General features: G+C 35.7%; 1 protein-coding gene across 2 annotated transcripts in view; it reads left to right on the forward strand.

Annotated features, from left to right (window-relative positions):
- The window catches only part of LOC139122415 (steroid 17-alpha-hydroxylase/17,20 lyase-like), a 32,536-nt gene extending 14,374 nt beyond the window's left edge, over positions 1 to 18,162 (forward strand). For both annotated transcript variants that reach the window (XM_070687790.1, XM_070687791.1), the window contains 5 exons: positions 2,796 to 3,004; positions 9,063 to 9,185; positions 10,267 to 10,497; positions 12,949 to 13,047; positions 16,463 to 18,162. In XM_070687790.1, the coding sequence (XP_070543891.1) occupies positions 2,796 to 3,004; positions 9,063 to 9,185; positions 10,267 to 10,497; positions 12,949 to 13,047; positions 16,463 to 16,731 (931 nt within the window). In that variant the 3' untranslated portion in view covers positions 16,732 to 18,162. The remainder of the gene's footprint in view (positions 1 to 2,795; positions 3,005 to 9,062; positions 9,186 to 10,266; positions 10,498 to 12,948; positions 13,048 to 16,462) is intronic.
- Positions 18,163 to 19,917: the final 1,755 nt, after the last annotated feature.

The following is a 19,917-nucleotide window of genomic DNA, read 5'->3' on the forward strand; positions in this document are numbered from 1 at the left end:
AGCTAAAAATAAAATACTAAATTTCTTTGACTCCTGTCATTGTATTGGTACTTTATATAGCAATAGACATCAAATCAGGTCCAATAATCATTATCATTCAAGGTAACTATGAAATTTACCAGGTCTAAGGAATATATCGAAAATTACAAAGGCAATGGGGTCATCCACAAAATAGTGGTGGTACCAGGTGTCAGGAACGGGTAAGCGTACCCTGCCAGCTAGCTGCACCCGTCAAGATTGACCCAAAGCGACAAATCCATTGTTATTAGGTGAATTCACCAAATTACTTTTGTGAGTCAAAATTTGGTATGCTGTCACTCATCATTCGAGAAACAGACAGGTCATATTTTGATACAACATCTCCGTATCTACCATAGAACTTTTTAAATGATTTCACTAATCTACTTTCTGAGAATCCTTGCCTCACTTACTTTTGAGCTAATAGGCGTGTCTAACTCGAACGTCTTCATATGAATTGCATGCTCTACTGTATCTCAAGAGCTGTGAAATATACACACCATAAGCTGGAGATGAAGGTATATTGCTTGAACAAGAAGGGAAAGTTTATGATTTCAAAGTTGAAATCGTCTTTTTTGTCATACAGCTTAGTATATCGTGTATTTTGTCTAATTTCAAAAAATACGTCTAGGTATGATGCCGAGTCCACACTTTCAGTTGTTTCTTTTATTTCTAAATCATCTGGGTAGATGTGGTGTAGATAAAAGGATATACCAGGATTGTTTAAACTGATGAGATCATCAATATATCTGTGGTGTTGTTAAATCGCTTGGCAATCCTTTTACACCCAGATTTCTGAAGTGATTGTATGAACCCTGCTTCATACGAATACAAAAATAAGTCTGCAAGAAGTGGGGCGCAATTTGTGCCCATGGGAATGCCTTTGGTCAAGTCCTTCAAGCTATATATGACAAACTGTGAAAGGTTATAGATTAGCTGACATGAATATGCAAAACATTTTTCACTTATATAAAATAATTGTCTCATCAATATACATAGCAAGTTTCATCTACTTTTTCAGGGTCGTTTTAGTCTTATATCCCTAATTGGAAAAGTTAGTTACATATGCAAACTTGCAATTGCAAGTTTTGTCAACTTTTGTTATGTCATTCCAGATTTATCCCTTGTAAGGAAGTTCATTAAATAGGCAAATTAGTAAAAGGTTTATCTAAAATTGCTAAAACAACTTTCATGATTCTTATATCAGTGTATTTAAAATATACATTCCTTATAAGGAAAGTTCTTTCACTATGCAAATTAGTGATCAGTTTAAGTGAAAATGCTAAATGACTTTCAATATTGTTTTAACCTTCTGTCATCAATGTACACAGAATGTTTCGCAAATTTTGATCAAGTTAATCCAGGTGTATATCCCTTATAAGGAAAGTCCATAAAATATGCAAATTTCGAATTGGCTTGAGTAAAAATGCTTAGTGACTTTCAATAACGCTGCATCTTAGTAGTTCTCATGTACATAGCAAGTTTCGTCAACTTTGGTCAAGTTAATCCAGGTATACATCCCCAATTAGGAAAGTTCATGAAATATGCAATTTAGCAATCATCTTTCATGTCACCCCTTAATACCTTTCACGGCGGATATATAAAGGTGTGATCAACATTTATTGCAAATCTCATCACATTGTGTCCAGTCGTTCTTAATCTATATCTGTTTTTTTCTAAAATTATTAATTATGCAAATGCGCAAAATGTAAGGAAGCCATACACACCAACAACTAATCAGTTCTTGCCATTTGTAAACTGAATCTATGTACTGGATTTGAATCAGATCAGATGAGCCATTCATGTGAGATATCGGGCCAACGGACAGACGGACGGACAGACAGACAGACAGACAGACAGACAAAAAGACAGACAAAAAGACAGACAAAAAGACAGACATACTTAAAAACAGACATAGCTGCGACATTAGCTCATGTGTGTGAAACGTGTGAGATTGAAGGCACCTGCGATACGCTCAGCCAGCTCCGCAGCCTATATTGTACTGCTAGCTATGGCAGAAAATTTCGCTCATGAAACTAAAATAATATAGTCTCACCCGAATGAAAAAACGCTGTTTGAGATACTATTGCAGTCGACTTCATTTTAAGTTCACGGAAATGCCTCTATTGTAATCACACATTAACTGCCACGAGCATTCTTCTCCTGATATCAGAAACAACACATTGTAAGTTAAGTGGCAGTTGCAAATAGGCCTTCGATTTCAACATTGTATTTTTCTCCCCCACCCTTCTTAGATTTAGCTAAATGATAAAGTTGAATCGATAACATGAAATATGAATAGAAACGAATGAATACCACTTCACAAAGATGACCGTAATTAGTCGTTTGAAATGAACACCATCACATTGTAACATTGTAATATATTGTGAAAGAAATTCTGGACAAACATCGTAAAAAGAAGCAAACTGTTTGTACTCTTTGCCCTCTAAAGATTACAGCATGCAACAGCCTTTTGTCTTATCTCCAAAGACCTGTCCTCTTAATACGAAATTATCGTCACACTGGCGAATTGGACATGGTATTTTTACTTCTATTTTAAGGCTATATTCATCCAAATGGTAACAGTGTTATGACATCCACTTACATTGTTATATCATATCAACAGGGTACTCTAGTGTCGTGGCCACTTCATTTGAGGGAAAATAGGACCACACTCTTGAAATTCTTGAAATCGTTTAACAGTTTTGAAATAGTTGCACGCCAAGCATCATATCGTCTTCTCAGTAAAGTCGTAAGGAAATAAACTTGTCTTTCAGCTATGAACTTGATGACAAGGAGTTCAGGAATATCTTGAAGTTCATCCAAAATTTCAACGAAAGCTTTGGAAACGGTTTACTGGCTGACGTTGTGCCAATATTCAAGTACATACCAACCTATGGTCTTCGTGCATACAAGAAAAACTTAAATATATGGTTTTCTCTTATCCAGTCCAAAATTGATGGCCATAAGATAAAGATGCAAGAAGGTATACGATTATGTATTGTGTTCAAAGTTTTTAGAAGACTGCAGCTTGATTAACACTAATTCCATCTCTGACATGTATTATAAGAAGGGTAGATCACCCTGATTTTAACACATCATCATCATCACCACCATCGCCGCCACTGTAACCTCCTTAAACGTTATAATCTTCATAAATATAACAACCATATGTGTAGTAAGATGCGTCCATATAACCTCCTTAAACGTTATAATCTTCATAAATATAACAACCATATGTGTAGTAAGATGCGTCCATATAAAAGTAAAATCGTCCATCACCAAAAATTCAATAAAAACACCAAACTTTAATGTAATAACATATCACCTTAAATGAAATAATAACAACCATAGGTGTAATAATGAGCAACCGTAATTGAAATGAATCTATACCATTAAGTTAACGCTATTGAAAAATTGGCATTTAAAGTCTGTTAAATCTGTGATTAAGTAAGTTGTTTCTGTTTTCGCCAGTTGATCTGTTGTACACAAATTTAACGTTTTGCATTATTTCAACAATAAACAGTGGGACCCGGTGTTACTGCCCATGCGTTGATAATATAAAGCTTGCCAATTCCTTGAGACCTTGATTGGCAAACATGTGTAACAGGAAAGGTATATTTATCCCGAAAGTCGTTTTCTTTCATTATTCAATAAAAGGGTTTGTTTTAGCCTGTGACAGTTTTGCTAGTTAACACTTGTAGTCCGTGGGCTAGAGGGGGTCTACGTGCACCCCCCCCCACACAGGATAACAAACCTGTATTTTTCAGAAGCCTTGGGATCCATAGAATACGAACTGGAATTTTAACAGAAAAATTATAGGGATGCAATAGCTGTTATGGTCATGTTTTGAAGGGTACCGCAAAATCACGATTTTCCAACCAAAATGCATTTTCGTCACATTTGTCTTCTTGTAAGTCATTTGCTGAGCTTATTTTTTAACATAACCTCATTTCTTTGGTATCATTAGAAAGGGAATTTATTCTTCTTTAAGATGACATATTGTACTATGCAATATCTTCTACAGTTTTTGTCAAATATGACCAAAACTTACCCCATACCCCAAAATTTAACATTGCAAATTACAGTAAATCTCAAATTCTACCAATTTTTGAGCTAGGCACAATAAAAAATGCAATGCTTTGTATGAAACCTGTTTTATTTGATACAGGGACATGTAAGGTATATCAATTAGACTTTTAACATAAGAAAATTTGGGACTCTACAGCTGTAACAGTCATATTTTGAAGGATACCACAAAATCACAGTGTAGCAGATTTGCATGCATTTTTGTTAAATGTGTCTTCTTATAAGTTATCTGCTAGCTTGTTTTTGAATATAACCTCACTTGTTAGGTATCAATAGAAAGATAATTTACTAACCTTTAAAATTACATATTGTAACATGCAATATCTTGTATAGTATTCATGAAATAAGACCAAAACTTACCCCATACCCCAAAGTTTACATTGAAAATTACAAACATAGCTAAAATCTAATTCTACAATTTTTTTACCTAGACATATAAGATCTAGCCGTTTTTGCTATTAAATATGTTTTATTTGGTACAGGGACATGTAAGAAATATCAAATAGACTTGTAACAGAAGAAATTTTGGGACTCTACAGCTGTAACAGTCATATTTTGAAGGGTACCACAAAATCACAGTGTAGCAGATTTGCATGCATTTTTGTTAAATGTGTCTTCTTATAAGTTATCCGCTAGCTTGTTTGTGAATATAACCTCACTTGTTAGGTATCAATAGAAAGATAATTTACTAACCTTTAAAATTACATATTGTAACATGCAATATCTTGTATAGTATTTATGAAATATGACCAAAACTTACCCCTTACCCCAAAGTTTACATTGAAAATTTCAGTCATAGCTAAAATCAAATTCTATCTTTTTTTTTACCTACACATATAAAATCTGGCCGTTTTTGCTATTAAAGCTGTTTTACTTGGTACAGGGACATGTAAGAAATATCAAATATACTTTTAACAGAAAGAATATTGGGATTCTATGGCTGTAACAGGCATATTCTGCGGAGTACTGCAAAATCACAGCAGTGCAGATTCATATGCGTTTTTGTTAATTTTGTCCCATTGTAGGTAATATGCTTAGCTTATTGTATTACAGGACCATGTTTATTAGGTACTATTGAAAAGGTAATTTACAACTCTTTAAAATGATGTATTGTTATATGCCATATTTTATATAGTTTTCATGGAATATGACGAAAACTTACCCCATACCCCTAAGTTTACATTGAAAATTGCAGTCATCGCTAAAATCCAATTCTACCAATTTTCTAGCTAGACATAACAAATACGGCAATGCTTTATATGAAATCGTTTTATTTGGTACTGGGGAATATCAGAAATTTGAAATAGATTTTTAACAGATAATATATTGGGACTCTACAGCTGTAACAGTCATATTTTGAAGGGTCTGGCAAAATCACAGTATTGCCAACTCGCATGCTTTTTTGTTAAATCTGTCTTCTTATAAGTCATCTGCTGAGCTTGATTTTTGACATAACCTGGCTTGTTAGGTATCAATAAAAAGGTAATTTACTAGTTTTTAAAATGACTTATTGTAAAATGCAATGTCTTGTTTAGGTTTCATGAAATAGGACCAAAGCTTACCCCATACCCCAAGGTTTACACAGCAAATTACTGTAAATCTGAAACTCTATCATTTTTTACAATTTATTAACTTTGTATACAAAAGGCAATGCTTGTATGCAATCTATGAAATCTGTGTTTTCGTTTAAAAAGTATTTCACAAATATGAAATTAACTTTTAACAGGAATATAATGTGATTTTGTAGCATTTTGGATCATATTTGTAAGGGTACCCAGGTATCAGGGCAATTTGCAATTGCCGAAACACATACATTTGCAAAGTATGGGTTCCCCTCCAAAAATGATCTAAATGGCTACTAAATTGTATTATCTTCCTGTTAAAAGTTAATTTTATACTTGTGATATACTTTTATAACAAAAAAATCAGATTTCATACAAGAGTTGCCTTTGTATTATGTGTAGCAAAAAATGGTAGAATTTAAGATAAGCCGTAATTTGCGATTTGAACTTTTGGGGTAAGGGGTAAAGTTTGACCATAATTCAGGAAAACTATGAAGGACATTGCATATTACAATATGTCATGTTAAAGAAGAATAAATTGCCCTACTAATGATATCTCACAAGCCTGGTTGTGTCACAAAATAAGCTCAGCTTATGACTTACAAGAAGAAGAATTTAACAAAAAGATGCCAGTCTGCGGTACTGCGATTTTGCATTTCCCTTCAAAATATGGCTGTTACAACTATATTTTTAATATTTTTTCTGTTAAAAGTCTATTTTACATTTCTGACATGACCCAGTACCATATGCAACAGATTTAATACCGAAACAGAGTTCTTTTTATCATGTTTAGCTATGACAGTACTTCGCGGAATTTGATCAAGTTAGCTATGACAGTACTTTCTATATAAACCTTGGGGTATGGGGTAAGTTTTGGTCATATTCCATGTTAACTGTACAAGATATTGCCTGTTACAATATGTCATTGTAAAGAATATTAAATTGTCTTTCCAATGTTACTAAACAAGCCAGGTTATAATCAATAACGAGCTCAGCAGATAACTTTAAAGATTACAGATTTAACAAAAACGCATGCGAATCAGGAATACTGAGATTTTGCTGTACCCTTAAAAATACAGCTGTTACAGCTATAGAATTCCAATATTTTTTCTGTTAAAAGTTCATTTCATATTTCTGATATGGCCAAGTACAAAATAAAACAGATTTCATACAAAAAATTACCCAATTTTTTATGTCTGCGTAAAAAAATGGTAGAATTTGACATTAGCTACGACAGTAGCTTTCGATGTAAACTTTGGGGTATGGGGTAAATTTTGGTCATATTTCATGAAGAACTGTACAGGATATTGCATGTTACAATATGTAATTTTAAAGATTAGTAAATTAACTTCATAATGATACCTAACAAGTGAGGTTATACTCAAAAACACGCTCAGCACTTGACTTATAGTATGACAGGTTTAACAAAAATGCATGCAAATCTGCTACACTGTGATTTTACGGTACCCTTCAAAATATGACTGTTACAGCTGTTAAAAGTCTATTTGATATTTCTTACATGTCCCTGTACCAAATAAAACATATTTAATAGCAAAAACGGCTAGATTTTATATGTCTAGGTAAAAAAATTGTAGAATTTGATTTTAGCTATGACTGAAATTTTCAATGTAAACTTTGGGGTATGGGGTAAGTTTTGGTCATATTTCATGAATACTATACAAAATCATGTTACAATATGTTATTTTAAAGGTCAGTAAATTATCTTTCTATTGATACCTAACAAGTAATGTTATATTCAAAAACAAGCTAGCAGATAACTTATAAGAAGACACATTTAACAAAAATGCATGCAAATCTGCTACACTGTGATTTTGTGGTACCCTTCAAAATATGACTGTTACAGCTGTAGAGTCCCAAAATTTCTTCTGTTAAAAGTCTATTTGATATTTCTTACATGTCCCTGTATCAAATTAAACAGATTTCATACAAAGCATTGCATTTTTTATTGTGCCTAGCTCAAAAATTGGTAGAATTTGAGATTTACTGTAATTTGCAATGTTAAATTTTGGGGTATGGGGTAAGTTTTGGTCATATTTGACAAAAACTGTAGAAGATATTGCATAGTACAATATGTCATCTTAAAGAAGAATAAATTGTCTTTCTAATGATATCAAACAAGTTAGGTTATGTTAAAAAATAAGCTCAGTAAATGACTTACAAGAAAACAGATTTGACAAAAATGCATTTTGGTTTGAAAATCGTGATTTTGCGGTACCCTTCAAAACATGACCATAACAGCTATTGCATCCCTATATTTTCTCTGTTAAAATTCCAGTTCGTATTCTATGGATCCCAAGGCTTCTGAAAAATACAGGTTTGTTATCCTGTGGGGGGTGCACGTAGACCCCCTCTAGCCCACGGACTATTGCATTATGTAAGGTTAGTTTGAAAAAATCAAAGAGCAAGAGTTTTTGTAAAAGATGGGTTAATTTTGGTAACATAGATTTTAATAATATTACTAAGTACTTCAATAAAGCGATTCTGTTCCCTCCCGGCAATTGCAAACAAAATACCCGAAAATATGAAACACGGCATACAAGACAGATCGAGTGGTTAACGAAAATTTTACCTTAGGGTTTTGAAAGCACGTAGAAGCGAATCCCCTAAAAAATTACAAGTGACTATATTCATTTGCCAAGGAAAATACACCATGTGCGTATTGCTATATGGCCTGCCATGGGATCCGTTATACCGAATGATGAACAAAATAGACCTATCCGTCAATCTGCCTTCATTTTTTATAGATCACCATAATGAGAACAAAACTAATCTTGTTTTTCTCGTGCTGTTCACTAAAACAGCTTTCAATGGCCAAAACTTTTCTGAAGTGCAAAGTGGAAGGAAGCGATGCGGGTGAGAAATGTATATCTCTGGTGCAAACGTACGTTCTTTGCTAAGCGATGTCATAAGGAACTGACAAGCTTTACATTGGTAGAGTTATGCATATAATGTTTGTGTAATACTGGTCAACCGACGAAAACAGAAACTACCAACACAATTGTACCTTTAAATATATTATTGATGGCAAATCATCAATGGCATATCTTTATAGCTTTATTGAAATTGTAGATTATCAGTATAATATTTATTGATATTTTTTCTTATTATTACGTTTATAGTTATTATTTTCAACGATTATGGCTGATGTTTTTATTAGCAGCATGCTTGTTTTTCACATTTATGGACGATATTACTTTCTGTGGATGCATTTTAATACAATAATACGCCTTGTATTACATTTATGGAGATTATTAGATTTTAAAGGTTACGCATGACCATCATTATTCTGTTAGATCAAGTACCTGGTAAACCTTGTTTATTGCTGCTTTTATCATCAACGTTTGAGGGTCATTTTCACTGTTTTCTTTTCAGGAAACGTCTCTGACCTTGTCGATGACGTTCTGAAGATCCAAGCTGAAGCTAAGGCTGCAGAAGACCAAGCTGACTTGTTGACTGATGTTAATGTACGACAAGTAGTTGCAGATATATTTGGAGGTAATTTTCTTTTACCATTAATACTGGGGAAACAAAAGGTTTTTTATCTTCCGATTTTCGGAAAATAAAAAAAAAACGCATTCACTGTTTCTCCTCGAAACGTGAGTATAAGCAAGTACATTTTCTTCCGGTCAAAGATTTATCAAGGAAACTATTGTAAGGTGAAGCCACATGCAGATATATTTTAATGCATTTTTCACTTGATGACATGACAGCCCTGGAACACTGTCTTGCAAAGGGGGAATAAGATCAATGGACAGACCACTGGATACAATTACCTACCTACCTACCTACCTACCTACCTACCTACCTACCTACCTGCCTACCTGCCTACTTACCTACCTACCTCATTACCTACCTACCTACCTACCTACCTACCTACCTACCTACCTACCTACCTGCCTGCCTGCCTGCATGCATGCATGCATGCATGCATACATACATACATACATACATACATACATACATACATACATACATACATACATACATACATACATACATACATACATACATACATACATACATACATACATTTGTCCGTCAACACCAAAAACTCGCAAACCATTGCACTTTTTAGCTCGGTATTGTGTGTGGATACATCCTGGGCTATAGATGGGATTTAGTTAAAATGAAGTTTGACAAGAGATTCTCACCCATTGCGAGAAAGCGTCGCTTTCTTGCTCCAGTCTCGCATTTTTTTTTCCTTTAGTGCGATTGGTCACATTTTACAGACGCAAGCTATATCCTCAAAGTCAACAAAAAAGACGACCAACTATGCAACCTTTGAAAAACATATTCCAAATCGAGGTCACCGATGAACTCGGCGTTTAACACAACTCCCTAAAATAGCTATTGCAGAATCTACTGAGCTTGAAGTACGGTGGTGTAAGTACGTACTATAAATTAAAAAGGAAAAACACTGAATGTTCCACCATCACATTTTGTCAAGAGCATTGTCATATACATTTAAGCTATTGGTATCACTGGCCCAAATGACCATGGTGCGGGATAGCTTTGGGTTTCTATGACCGATGAAGCATATAATTATTGTATCCATGTTCCTTCTGTCTTCACAAAGCCGGGATTGACACTACCGTTAATACCATGAATTGGTGCATAGCCTATATGGTAAACTACCCGGATGTGCAGACAAAGATACAAAAGGAAATAGATGACGTCATCGGACAAAGACTATTAACCGACAAGAATAAATTACCGTACTATGAAGCAGTTCTTCACGAAGTCATGAGAATAAGAACAGTTTTACCTCTCAACGTCCCCCACTTAACTCTCGAGGATACTTCTGTTGGTAGGTAATTCTTATCAAGGCTCTTCGAGCAGGATAAATGCGTTTAAGTGCCCCAACTTAGGTTTGTGTAGATTCCTTGTGTAAGTGAAATTTTTAAAGGGGATTTGGAATTTCCATAATACAATTCCATGTTCTTGTTACTATTGCTTTGAATGGTAGACTGAACGTTTAAGTCGTGTGTAGGTCTCCCCCAACTCCATCCCTAACAACAACTGAAGGCACAGTGTAAAATTCATGTACGTCGGTGAACTAAACAGAAATGGAATGTAACCGAGAATATACGATTTTGTTTGAGAAAGGGTATTGAACACTGCGCCTACAGTCGCAGTAAGTGTTGGAGTTTATAGCAGAGACCATTGCACGACCAATTTTTTCAGTCTGATTACAGAGTCTCCGACATTAATTGCAATAAGCATCTTCTATTTGTAGGGGGAAGTTATATGAAAATCAGTGCACAACAAAACATATTGTCTGCCGATGTACATTCAATAGCAGCAAAGATCGGGTCACTGAGCAGGCAATATATATTCAAACTTAAAAATTGACACTTTAAAAATCCCTATCTTACAACTGACATGTCAACAATTTCATTAAAATACAGAACGAGTTTAATATATATATATATAGATATATAGATATATATATAGATATATATATATACGAAGTATGTGGTTCGACTTGTCCGATACAAAGTGCTCAATACAAAAGTAGAGCGAGAAATATAAGGGATGTTGGAGAATTGATTTTACAATTTCATCTCTACAACGTTGTTTCGCGACTCATGAAACAACGTTGTAGAGATGAAATTGTAAAATCAATTCTCCAGCATCCCTTATATATATATATATATATATATATATATATATATAAAAAAACTCGTGCTGTATTTTCAAAATTTCAATGAAATTGTTGACATGTCAGTTGTAAGATGGGAATTTTTTTCAATTGTCAATTTTTAAGTTTTAATACAGTGTGAACTGTTACTGTATTTTACACTTTCTAAGCTTTGCCAGATGTCCTGAACTGTTGTACAGAAGTGGATGTCAATCATTATTATCAAAGAGGAAAAAGCAGTAAATCAAAAACTTTGATGGGTGTTAAGACTTGCCAGCCATCCAATTACATCTCCTCAGAAGCCATAGAGCCACAGAGAGCTATTTTAGCAAAAATGTGTTCAGTGTCTGAGAGGATCTTTTCTCTTAACGTTTAAACCATAAAAGCACAGCTAATAATGACGAAAACTGCATTTTGTTAACTGTTATTTTAGTTATAAAAAAGCGTATTTTTACAGAAAACCTGTGACACAAAGGACAATAGTTGCATCAATGAGAACGAAAAATAACTTGTCATTTCTCTATTTCTAAAATATTAAACTGTATCAAATATATATTGTGAATATTTGTGCATGTTGCTTTCTCTTATTACATTCTCATTGAGAAAACAGAAAAGTATCAGGAATTTGTCTTGCCTTTCATATGAATTGATGATTTCACAATGGTACACTTTCAATCAGCAAGCATCAAGATATCTCTGACATATATCTATAATTTATTAAAGTACGGCGCCCGAAGAGCGCCCCGATAAATACGAAATATCCTGATTTCTCTCTCAGATACATACGTCTGATATATTAAAGTCATGAGTCGGAAGGGCGTACTGAAAAATGTCTGATATATTAAAGTAATGAGCTCCAAGAGCGTGCTGAAAAATATTAAACATATAGGTATCTCTGACATATGTATGTCTGATATATTAGAGTCAGGCGTGCTGAAAAATATGTCTTATTATTAAGGTACGTGCCCGAAGGGCGCGCCGAAAAATGCAACTGAATGATGAAATTTGTGGCTGGCACGATGCATTTGAGCCCGTGTCAAAATTCAAAAACACATTGACCCCCACCCCACCCTTAGGGTATTTCAAAAACGTTGTGATCCCCCATCGCGACAGTCAAAAACATGGTGACCCCCTATGAATACACCGCCTTCCCCAAGGCCGAACAAACTGACCAGTCCCTAAACCATGTTTTGTCGCTTATTGTTATTTACCACGTGACTAAGCCGAAGCCAATCCCGATAATCAAATAATACGATGGTACGTGAAGAGGAATAACCATGGACAATATTTACATTTGAGCGATGTGTTCTGTGTAATGAAAAATAGTCTTTCCATCAGAGTTTTTGCAAAATATTCTATCAATAGAAGAACACATCTTATTACTAAAGTAGTCATTACCTGTCAACTATAAATAACGGTTTGCGATGAAACACTTTCTTTCAAATGCGTTTGCTTGATTATCCGAACTGCTACAATACTTGTAAAAACATCGAGTCTTACGTAAATAACGATTGTTTATGGAAATGATATGGCAAGAGAGTGATTTACAGTTGAAGTCATGATGGTATATCTCGACAATTTTACATTTGTTAATATTCAATATTCCTTCTTACTTAGGTGGCTATAACATTCCCAAAGGAACCCAAATATGGACGAACCTCTGGAAGTTGCACATGGATGAGAAATACTGGATGGAGCCTGAGCAATTCCGTCCGGGTAGGTTGAGTTCAAAATAACACAATTCCTGAAACTAGGTTACTGTGTAGCTAAAAGGGAGAGTGATATGATAGCTCCTTTAATCCTAGCACACGCCTTTTCATTTTAAAAAGAATTTTCTTCTTGTTCATAGAGTGCCCAATAAACCTCAATGAAAAAGTATGTTGTTAGTGCACCCTGGTTGTGCTGAAATGACCTAAATGATTGGACTTACTAACCTGATAGGAAAGGTTCACGGTAAACTGTCACAAGTATACACAAATTGACTGGTCATGAAGGTCACAGCATACGTATGTACCCCGAGGGACTATGAGTCACCCCAAAAAAACCCAGAAAGTTCGCCGAGGCCGAAGGCAGAGAGAAACTGTCTGTTTTAGGGATGATTTACAGGCCCGAGGGGTTACAAACATGCTGTTACCCTCATGGCCAGTCAATGTGTCTTTATAATACATCTAATTCACAGTCATGCATTTAAGAACGTAGAATACACACAAATTGAGTTGGATTGGTTCGGTAAGGACGAAGTTTTTCCAACTGCGTCGCGATACTTCTGAAAAACGTTCAATGTACCTTTGATTATCGTACAGATGTTGATCTCATAGTGTTGTAATACTGTGTGAAGACATTAAGAAGTATCATAACAATTCATTCCTAATTTGCATATTTGATGAACTTTTGTACTCAGTGTGTGATGTCTAAAAACGCTAAAGCAAATTAGATGAAATGTGGTACCGATCTTGATATCACAGTATTTTAAAAGCATTCAGAGGCATTAGGCAGTTTCATGTAAATTAACTGCAGATTCGCATATTTAATGAATTTTTGTAATTAGTCTGATATGTCAAGAAATTGTTCATTAAAATCTTCTTCTCTAAAATCGCTTGTCCGATTGCTTTGAAATTAGCTATGCAGTTCACTTGGGGTGGCCTCAGTTATAAAAATTATCACAGTGGTAAAATGTGCATATTTGTATTTAGGGGCATTTTTTCTTTTTGCCATCAAAAACAATCTTTTGCTCTCAAACTGCTTGTCGTCAACTTTAATATTTGGTATACAGATCCCTAGGGATGGCCTAACTTAGTTGTGTTAAAATTGTGATGAAATAATATGTAAATTTGTATTTTAAGGCAGTTTTTCTCATTTTTGGTCAAAAAAAGATTTAGAAATCTTCTTCTTTAAAGCTTCTACTTCCAACCGCAGGTCAGACAGCTCTGATATGTGGGATATATGTCCCTGTATTTTTAACTAAACGTAATTTTTGGAATTTTTGTCTTATTTGGCATACAGATTCATAGGGATGATCAAATGTGATATATTCAAATAATGACTAAATCTACATTTTTAGCTCACATTTGGTATCCCACTGTGAGGTTATCGCATAAGCTGATATCGGTGGCGTCGGTATGTATGTATGTATGTACGAATGTATGTATGTATGAATGTATGTATGTATGTATCTATGTATGTATCTATGTATCTATGTATCTATGTATCTATGTACCTATGTACCTATGTATGTATGTATGTATGTATGTATGTATGTATGTATGTATGTATGTATGTATGTATGTATGTATGTATGTATGTATGTATGTATGTATGTATGTATGTATGTATGTATGTATGTATGTATGTATGTATGTATGTATGTATGTATGTATGTATGTATGTATGTATGTATGTATGTATGTATGTCCGATTGCTTTGAAATTAGCAATTACGTACGAAATTAGCAATTACGTACGTACGTACGTACATGCGTATGTATGTATGTGCGTACGTACGTATGCATGTATGTACGTACTTAAGTACGTACATACGTATATACATACGTATATCGTCAACATCAAAAACTCGCAAACCACTGCAACTTTTTAGCTCGGTATTTTGTGTGGATGCATCCTGGGCTATAGATGGGATTGAGTTCAAATGAAGTTTGCATTGCTCAATTTATGTAAATTAGCTTAAAATATGTGTTTAAGTACCTGAGTTGGAGCCTATACAGCGTTATGTAAATTGTGAAGATATTTTTAATTTTGTATTTTTGCTGCAATTTTTGGTAATTTTTCTCATTTTCAGTGAAATTTCTTCTTTTTCGAAACCGCCTGCCCAATTGCTCTAAAATTTGGGTTTGATATTTTCAAGGGTGTTACCCTTCTAATTTGTTGAAATTACAACAAAATTGGCAAAATTACAGTTTTGTAATTTTTGTCATTTTTGGTCAAAATCTGTTTTTGTTGAAACTGCCGGACAGACAGCTTTTATATTTGGTGTACAGATGCCCACGGATGACAATAGTAGGATATGTGGACATTGTCTTGAAATATGCAGATTTGTATTTTAAAGACAATTTTGTCGTTTTTGATCAAGAAAATTTGTTCTCAAAAACCACTTCCCTGGTTGGGTTTATAACACATCCACTAATACTCCTGTTCTCGATGTTTATCTACAAATGTGTTACATCAGTCCAATTTTGACACCTTTCATAAAGTGCGTACGTGAGTGGATAAAATGGCTGTTCTGGACATTTGTAATTGCCCCTAGGCTGGTCGGGTGTGAACGACAGACATCCTGTTCTCCATAGTAGTTGTGAACTTCAAAAAGCTGTTACATTACTATAAAATTTCGTTTGAGACGCCATGGCAAGTACTTTCTCAGCGGGTTCTAACCTAGGGGTTGATTTAGATCAGATGCTACAACACAGCGAACATACAGAAATTGTGTGACATATAGTAGCATTGAACATTTTTGGCACGACATCACGTTGAAAACATATGGGGGAAGTTCTGATTTTTTCGACTGCTATACTGTAATATGTTTCTTTCAATGTAGATGAATGTTTAATGCTCAGTCGCGACGCAAAAACCCAGATGTCCCGCGGCGAGAATAGAGGGAAGTCATGGGGGAGTGGGGGAGGGAGCTGCTAGAATTGCAACAAATCGACATCAAACTGCTCAAGTTGGTGATGGTCGTATCAGTTCAATTCACTACATATTTCGTGAACTCTTCAAAATCTTGAGATTTACCTTCACTTGTGATGGTTGGTTGGTTGGTTGGTTAAATAGCCTCAAAATGCTGCACTATGTTGGAAACGACTAACTGATACAAAAAGTATGGTAGTTGAAGAAGAAAGGTATTTTGGTATGATGCCACTGTGGCTGTATTTTTACTGTTGTTGCAAGTATTGTCCTCAGATTTGAACTATAAGCACACTAGCAACCCCGTTTAACCTTTGGAAAAACTCAGTCTTGTTTTACTATTGACTTATACTAGTGACCCTGCTGAAAGTAGAGAAAACATTACGAACCGAATACACTATTGCATATAACTTCGTATTATAACTTTAGTGTTACAAATAAAAATGGCTGACATCGAAAACAGCTTCCATTTCATTAATTTTCTTTTCTGCTTATAGAACGATTCTTAGACGAGGATGGCCAAGCTTTGCCAAAACAAGACAGTTTCCTTCCATTCTCTGTCGGACGTCGTGCATGCGTCGCAGAAGTGTTGGCAAAGAATGAAATACTACTGATATTCACCTGCTTATTTCAGCAGTTTACTTTCTTACCGGCACCAGGAAAGGAGAAACCAAGCTTGGAACCAAATTTTCAAGCCCTTGTCACTAGATGTATTCCATACGAAGTAGTTGCTAGGGAACGCATTTCTGGAGATTCTGGCACTTAACTAGCCTGGTTTCATCATGCTCGAGAATTCGTTTTGATGTACTGGTGAAAGTCGATAAAATATGCTACCCAAATAGGGCTGATCAGAATGACGTCATTTTTCTTGTTAATATGCAAAAGTAAATGTAATCATTTCCCGCCAGAATATGAATTTATGGCTCAGACTACAAGCTGCAATAAAAAAGACGCGCATTAAGTAGTATACATACACAGTCTGGCCATGAGGGAAACAGCATATGTCGTTCCCCGAGGGACTGAGTCACCCACAAAAATATACTGTTTCTCGAGGCCAAAGGCAGAGGGAAAGTTTTTGGGGTGACTCACAGGCCCGAGGGGTTACAGAAATGATGTTTCGCTCCTTTCCAGTAAATCTGTGTTTTGTAACACACCTCATTAGAAACCATGCATAAGATCGTACCATAGACGAAACTGTGGTTGGAGTGGGTCGGCAAGATTGAAGTGTTTCCTGACTGTACGTGTGTTGTAATACTTCTGCAAAACGTTCAATGCTCCTTTGATTATCGTTGTCGCCCTTTCGAGCCCTTGTTGGAAACCAGTACTCAGGTCTTCTTCAGTAAAGTAGGATGGACAGAGAAATTTCTCGACTATCGTTTTGCTTGGCCAGAGAAGACATCTTTGTTTACATTTCCTTTTGCGCGTGCGCTAATGTCGTTTTTTGGAATGGCCAGCCAGGCATCAATTCCAACAACTGATGCCTGATAACATCGTTTACGTGCATCAGCACAAAAAACGCATCCCACGTGACTATCATTTGAGAAATCGGGACACAGACTGCGGATGAGGTGTGTTATAACAAATTTGTTCGAATTTCAGGCAGTGTTCGATGTCGCGCGCGTGCAGCTATATTTAGTAACAAAGCTTCGATCACGATCACTGTTATTTGGGTGGTAAAGTTTGAATACTATGTTTATAAATCAGATATCAGACATAAAACTTGTCCATATTATCCAAAAACGAAACAAGTATCTTTCAAGGATTGATACATACCTATACACTACTTTTACTCATTTATGATTAGCAAAAAGGTCAAATTCGTTAGCCTATTATATTTGATACCTTCGAGTTCCGTATCTGAACCCATCGCTGGTGCCAATCTTCATGATTTTGCTAGAAAACGTGTTTGAAAGTATAAAATGCAAATTTGGAAATAGCCTCGCAGATATTTTAAGGGAATAACTCAAACTGTATCTTCAGATGAAAAATACATTTAGACATTTCCTAAAATTTGTAAATCTCATGTATGCAAAGGTACAAGTAATGACAGCTATTTTCAGCTTTACAAACAAAATATATGTAGTGTTAAATATTGTTGAAGCAGGATAGAAAACGAAATTATATCGACGGGACAAAATCACAGAGACGCCTTTCTAATATCTTTGTAGAGTTTGAGTAATAAAACGTACCACAGACATTTTGAAGTTTTATTGTCTTAAATATACAGAAACCTCTGAAGTCCTTTTGTGGATACTGAAGCGGCATTGGCGGTTTCTCTTGAAGAGGTGAACTGTTAGAATACTTGAATTAGGAATGATGACTCAAAGTCTAGCACATCATATAGGAGTAGTATGCAGAGTACCGGTTCTGGATCACCACACCGGGTTTGGACTCGTAAATCGACAAATAGAGGCTCCCACACCCTTAAACGTCTAAAAGCCAGGGTCACTTGAGAAGGGTCTATGGGCCTTCATTTACCAATTTTAAAAACAATTGGCTAATTTTTTAAAACAGGATCCTCAAATTGATAAATGGAAACTCCAAACCCCCTAAAACCAACCCCCAGTTCCGTACAATGTTAGGGGATGAGTGCGTTGTTTCCATGGTGTGAAGGCCCCAGCCCAGGGAAATCATCCCCATACACAAAAGGAGTGCCCCAGGGAAGGCCCATGCGCAACTGTACATTGGCGAATGAGTTTTCTTTTAAATTAACCATTTACGAAATTCACCTTTGTCATTTCGCTCGTTGTAACGTCATGCCTCAATTGACGTCAAAGAAATAACGGAACACAAGTTATTTATAACAACAACTTGTCCGTGAGGACGTGGATTTATTCCAGGCTCAAAAAACATGTGCCTCAACAACAACAAAATTGCATGCGCAAGCTGATACTATTTATCTGCAGGGGTGAACAGGTCTATCTGATGAAGTTCAGTTTTTGTCCATAACGTTACACCTTTCCTTCTTTGCAAAGCATGTGCGCATCTCAGAACACAATGAATACAGAATAATGAAACCATGGAATTTCTCAAATCAAAAATTGTTCCAAATGATTATATGCAAATATTCAAAAGATGAGTCAGTTCTTTAAGCAACATAGTCTCTGAGATATGTTGGTGGTGTTGACACACGACCACTGCGTGTTCTAGTCATGCTGCTCTCCACTCTCGGTGGCGACTTTGGTTTTACGGGCGAACTAGACTCTGGTACATCTCTGGATTCACATTTCATCTGGCTTCGAACTGGTTGTTTCCATGGAGATGAAAGAACCTGTAGCTGCTCAGGGGTAGTACTCTCTGAAGTACTTGCTTTCTGTGGTTGTACTCGTGGACGTAGCAGTAATTGAGGAGAGTCTGGTATGAATGACTCAGCGGACTTCCTGAGGAATTTACGATTTCTCCTGAACACTCGTCCGTCTTCGGTTCTCACACTGTATGATCTCACATCAACCTGTCCTAGGTACTTGTGCTTTAATCCATTTTCCGGACTTTTCATGGGTAAGTGGCTTGATGCGTACTATGTCACCTTTCATCAAACTTGACATTTCCTTTGCACCCTGACTGTTGTAGTGTTGGGCAAGTTTCCTTTTGTACAGTTGGTCTTGTATACCATCCACTACTTTTGGTTTGGGTAACTTCCTGGCCGTAGGTAGTAAGGTCTTGGTGCGTCTACCAAACAATCGTTGTGCTGGAGAGGCTGTGATACCCTCGCTTGGAATATTTCTCCAGTCAAGCAATGCAAGGTAAAAGTCTGTTCCTCTTTTCTTGATGTTACACAGCACGTGGATGATGACGGAGTCTTGTCAGTTTCTGCTCCATCTCGTATTCTCTGATGATGCTCTTACTGTCTGTCTTGCTCTGCGTATAGAAAAACACGAGTATCCCAATGTTCTCTCTAAAGCCCTAGCTGATGCTCGTGTATTGCTGTGTCAGAACAGTTACACTGAGGCTG

Source organism: Ptychodera flava, chromosome 22 (assembly GCF_041260155.1).
Source record: "Ptychodera flava strain L36383 chromosome 22, AS_Pfla_20210202, whole genome shotgun sequence".
Lineage (NCBI taxonomy): Eukaryota > Metazoa > Hemichordata > Enteropneusta > Ptychoderidae > Ptychodera > Ptychodera flava.